We start from the raw sequence: 5,231 nt of genomic DNA on the forward strand, positions 1-5,231 counted from the left end.
TGTGCTTTGTAAGATGTGTTCTGTAAAAATTTACACATTACTTAAAATGCATTTTCTCCAATGTGTTTGTTGCTTTGACAAAGTGGCTTAGAAAAGCATCCACAACAAATGACTCCTCCCATCCTTGAAAAGGGTCCTGCCATGCAGCAACACTGCTTCCAACAGAAGCAGTGAACACTTCCAGAGATAGGTACGGAATCAGAAATTCACAGGCTCAGATTTATTCATGGCAAATGAGCATTTAACCTGTGTGGCGACTGTGATAAAATCAGAAAATATTACATGCTGCTTACAAGTACCAAACAGAAATTGCTGTTGGAAAATAATAAAAATCAAGAACAAACCACAGCTCCTTTCAACTGGCTGGGCAGTGTCTGCCAGATAAACATGTTAAGGAAGGAAGGTAAACAAGGAATTACCAGTTAGCACTAGTTGTGCTAACAGTAACGTATACAGAAAAACTTGAAAATCGATGAATTTAGAAAGCTGGGAGCTCAGTCAGAATGAGAGCTGGTAATACCTTTTTCTACAACCTTGAGGGCATTTCAGGTTCCCATGTAAATTCTGCTGATTCATCTCCTGTATTTCTGCTATCCCTGCAATAGGGCGTAGAATTACAAAACTGAGAGTTCATGACTTGATTTCTCATTAGCAGTGATAATTCTGTGCGTAATTTTTACAGCCTAAAGGTCATTTCAATTACCACAACAGAAGAATCTCTGGCTCTTGCTAGTAAACAGTGAAATGTTTTCAGAAGGGAAATATTCTAAGGGGTGGAAATCCAGAGTAAAGTCAGATGGATATTAAAAAAAAAACAAAAAACAAAACTGACTTCTTATTCAAAACCTGAGGTTTAAAAAATGCTGCCTTTTTATCCAAAATCTCGCCAGAGCCATTCTCCTCAAACCCAGTCCAGCAACTCGTCTGCTTTAGGAACAGAAGCTCTTACAGAGCGATGTGGAATAAACCAGTCTTTTACGTTAGTGTGCACTCTCCCTTCAGAATAAGAAAAGCATTTGGAATCTGATCCAAACCTCACTTAAGTTAGTAAAAAAAGTCTCATGAATTCACACTAGCTTACTTGCACCATTGCTACCTCTCCTCTCGGTTACTGGAAGTTCAGAGCAGAAATAACCACTTACCCTGCCAAGATAACTAGTAAGTACATTGATAATAGCAGACATAAGTATATTCTGAAAGTAGGGCAGTACTTGCCTCTGAGATATCAGAGACAAAACAGAGATCAGGAATACATCTGTGCTTGTAAGTTATCTCATTTTATTGAACGTTTTGAATTGCCGCTTAAAATAACAAGACTTTACAATCTGTACATGCAATTTTAATTTTAAAAAATTAAATATATTTATTTTTTTCAGAAGAGAAAACATGCATATTTATGTACATCATTCTGAGATAAAAGAAAGAATTACCGTTTACAGCAGAAATTCCTCTTTACAGATCTTTTAAGAAACAAGGCAGGCAGTAGCAATTCTGCAGAAGTCAAAGCATACAAACTCTCTACACTGAAGGTATAGTTTATTCATTGGGAGACATTGGCAACTGCAGAAGAAGGTCATTTAAGGATGGATTCAACTGAAAATGACAGTGGCTCAGTTGCTGAAAGTTTTGTTGCTGCCTGTTTGGCCCCAAAGAAGTCTTTTGCGCATTTGTCAATTGTAAACTTGTATTTTGGGTTCTCTTTAATGGTGCACTCTCTGTATTTCTTAGAAGCGTCTTCAAAAGTCTCTTTCACAAATGATGTTCTCAACTCTGCTCCTGATCTGTCAGGAAACGTCTGCTGGAACAGTGACTGAAATGGATTGTATTTGAGCAGTGGAGGGGGCTTGGTACTGTCTTTGCTGATCTTGCTTAATACCTGTTCCTGAGGAGCCAGAGAATCCTCGTCAGAAATCTGAGAGAAAGTTCTTTTTGGAGGAGAGAAAGCTGACCTCTCACGAGCTTCCTGAGGAAGGCACAGTATCTCACTACATGACTGCTGAATGTCCTGCGCGTGGGTCAGAATGAGTGAATTTTCCAGTTTTGGAGACACGATGTCATGCTCAGCGTTTGGACAGTCATGACTTTGTGAGACCTTGGCATCCCAACCTGCCCCAGGTTTGAGAGTTTGGACAGCAGCAGCATTTAACAGGCACTGCTGGTAGAGGAGAGCATCGCTAATGGGGCCACATTTTGGCCACACTAAGAACCTGGAAGACAGGGGATACTGCCTGTAGGTAGTAGCTACACTGACATTTGAAGAAATTAGTTCCATGTTGCTGGATCCTGAATATTGCATGGTTAGATCAAGGCAGGTTGGTAAGAAACCGCAAAACTCCTTGTTTGGAGTATCAGCTTGAGTAGTGTTGAAGGCTGGTTTATACGAGTTGTATTCTGCTCCATGCACCATGCGGTTAGGGAGGAAAAGGGCAGCTGCTTGTGTAGCTTCCATCATCTCTCTCTCTTTATACTCTCTCTCTAGCATAATGTTCTCCAGCTCTTTATCAGCAAAAGCCCGTCTCTTTCTCATCCTGTCACTTACGGGGGGTGGCAAGGGTGAATTCCCTCCCAGGTAAGGGTCTGTTGGAATGGGACGGTAACCTAAAACAACAAAGCGGCGTTAGGAACAAAGCCACATAAGAAAAATATTAAAGCTGTGTTTGTAAAAGGGCTCTCTTTGGACCCAGTCCCCACCAGGCACCAAGCACTTGCTACGAACCCTGAACACCCTCAGCTCCTACTGGAGTCACCCTGTCGCAGAGGCTTAGCTCCCTGCACCGTCAGGCGCACTCAGTGTCAGTTCCTGAAGGCGGGTAAGCCAGCCCTGCTCCTCTGACACCTGCAGTCGCCCTCGAAGCTAGCTGATTAGTAATTTTAAAAAGCAATTTTTAAAAGCAATGCTTTTAAAAAGCAATTAAAAAACAGCAGATTGGAGGGGGTGGGTGAAGGCAAAACCCTGCCATGTGTTATGACTGGTATTGCATCATGCAGCTTAAGGAGACAACCATCCATTTTTAACAAATACGGAAAGTATTAAAATATTTTATTTCACCTGAAATAACAGAGAACTTTGATGAAACATAGAAATCCAGTCTCCAGTATATTCAATTACCAGGCTAACTGGATTCATTTAATGTAACTGATAGGGTCCAGTCCTGCTTGCTCTACCCAGACAAGCAATCCGATCGAATTAATGGAACTGCTTCCATGGGTAAAGAGAACGGGTTTTTTTAACTGTTTTCACTCCCATTCCTCTCACACAGGTTTTCCCATTGCCAAAGAAGATATCTATACCTACAGCTGACGCCTTTTTACTCTCTAAAGATGAATCACTACGTACACAATGCTACAGGTGGTAGAAAATTCCAAGGAGAACTAGGAGAAAAGAAAAAGAAAGTTAAGACAGATCAGAGGAAAGAATACAGAAGATACTTTTTTTAAAAGAGTGAACTGTAGAGGAAAATTAGCGGTTTCTAACAGAGGAAAATTTTAACTGCACTTGCACAGGCAAAGAGAATAGCTTTCTATTTTGGGAGAAAAAAAATAGCGAGCTAGGTTTGACAACTGTAATGCTTTACGGGGCTACAGAGTGGAAAGTAATTAAAGCAGGCAAAGAAATAAATTTGGGCAGGATCCAGAGAAGGAGCAGGGAACAAAAAATACACCCTCTCACTAAAATACACATCTTTAAAACGTCATTCTTCCACAGTTAGTATTTTTGGCAAGGAAAAAAAAATGCGAAGCCTGTTATGTGTATCTCATTATTGATAACACAGCAAAAGGTGCTGTGTTAGTTGTTTAGACCAAAAAAGTGGTGGGGGGGGGGGGGGGGGACACAAAAACAGAAACAAACAAACCAAAAAAAAAAACCACCCTAACTAATTTACTCAGTCGCTGCTAAAAACACTCGCGAACAAATTACCCTGCACTGCAAAAACCCTGGCGGGTAGTCATGTAAAAAGAATGTCAGCTTGTAACAGTAACTCTCAAATTTCAAATCACCGCTGCTACGCGTTTCAGGCACTATTTCGGGCGGGGAGAGGGAGCTGGGGTTCTGTCGCGAAGGGCAGGAGCCGCGGGAGGAGGCTCCCGAGGGCAGCCGGCACCGATCGGCCGCGGGTGCCGGTGCCCTCGGAAGCCTCCGCCGCCCGGAGCGGGTTGCGGGAACGCTCTTTAACGCCTTTCCTCGCTTCTTTCGGGAATCAGCGCCGCGTTTCACGCGTGTCGGCGAGCAGCCGCGCCCCGGGGGTTTTCCCGCTGGCGGCCGGTGCTGCGGGGAGCCCGCGGGAGGCCGAGGGACGCGCTTACCTTCCAGGATGCTCTTGGCCAGGAGGCTGGGAGTCCGGACGTGCCTCTGGTAGACGGCTTTGCGCTCCAGGCTCGCCTGCTTCCCCGCCAGACCCTTCTTGTCCTAGGAGAGCGACCGGGCAGCGCCGTCAGCCCCGGGGGCCGCCCGCCCCGTCCCGTCCCGTCCCGCCCGGTCCCGTCCCGTCTCACCTCGGTGGCCTGCTGCCGTCGCAGAGCCACCTGGGCGGCCATGACGCGCTGCCGCTCCACCACCAGCAAGCAGTTGGCGCACTGGCAGTCGCGCCAGCGGCAGAACCGCTTGTGTCCTTTCAGGCACGACACCACGCCGTGGTTGCGGCACCGGGCGCATTTGGGAGTGCGGCTCAGCTTCCGAGGCTCTCCGCGACGCGGGGCCGCCGCCGCCGCCTCCTCGCCTTCCTCCTCCTCCTCTTCCTCCTCCGGGCCGGCTGTGCTGCGCGGAGCGCCGGGGGCCTCGGCCGCCTCCACCTCCACGCTCTCCACGTCGATCTCCCAGTCGTCGGCGGAGCGTCCTTCAGCCATGGCTCTTCGGCGGCACAGCTGCGAGAGAGGGGTCAGGCCGCCCGCCCCCCCGGGGGAGGCACCGCAGCCCGGGCAGAGCCCGCTCGGGGTGCCATCTCCCGCCCGCTCTGGTCCCTTCCCCGCGCCCCTCGACGACCGCTTCCCCGCCCGCCCGCCCCGGGATTCCCGGGGAGCCGCGCTCGCCCGCCGCAGGCAGGATCTCGTCTCCAGCGACCAGGGGGTGCGGGAGGAACGACCTCAGGGCGATGCCCGGGGCTGCGGGGCCGCCAGCTCCCCGCGGGGACCCGCTTCTTTCAGGACCCCGACGGCCCCCCTGCCCGCCGCGCTCGGACTGCGGGGACGGGAGCGCTCCGCACCGCGGGAGCCGGTGCCTCGGACCCCGCACC

General features: G+C 48.6%; 1 protein-coding gene across 1 annotated transcript; it reads right to left on the bottom strand.

Annotated features, from left to right (window-relative positions):
- Window positions 1–1,573: 1,573 nt before the first annotated feature.
- DMRT2 (doublesex and mab-3 related transcription factor 2) lies at window positions 1,574–4,845 on the bottom strand. Its single transcript, XM_075411612.1, has 3 exons — window positions 4,495–4,845; window positions 4,306–4,408; window positions 1,574–2,598 (listed from the first exon to the last, which is right to left on the bottom strand). Exons 1-3 carry the CDS (start codon window positions 4,843–4,845, stop codon window positions 1,574–1,576), a joined length of 1,479 nt encoding a protein of 492 aa, XP_075267727.1.
- Between the last annotated feature and the right edge of the window lie 386 nt (window positions 4,846–5,231).

The sequence above is a fragment of the Opisthocomus hoazin genome, chromosome Z (genome assembly GCF_030867145.1).
Source record: "Opisthocomus hoazin isolate bOpiHoa1 chromosome Z, bOpiHoa1.hap1, whole genome shotgun sequence".
In the NCBI taxonomy this organism is placed as follows: domain Eukaryota; kingdom Metazoa; phylum Chordata; class Aves; order Opisthocomiformes; family Opisthocomidae; genus Opisthocomus; species Opisthocomus hoazin.

What these genes read in the sequence shown, in the direction of transcription:
- DMRT2 (XM_075411612.1), bottom strand. Translation starts at nt 4,845, where the DNA reads ATGGCTGAAGGACGCTCCGCCGACGACTGGGAGATCGACGTGGAGAGC. An exon ending in GACGGCAGCAGGCCACCGAG is followed by an intron (nt 4,409 to 4,494) that starts GTGAGACGGGAC and finishes TCGCTCTCCTAG; the next exon opens with GACAAGAAGGGTCTGGCGGG. An exon ending in GGCCAAGAGCATCCTGGAAG is followed by an intron (nt 2,599 to 4,305) that starts GTAAGCGCGTCC and finishes TTGTTGTTTTAG; the next exon opens with GTTACCGTCCCATTCCAACA.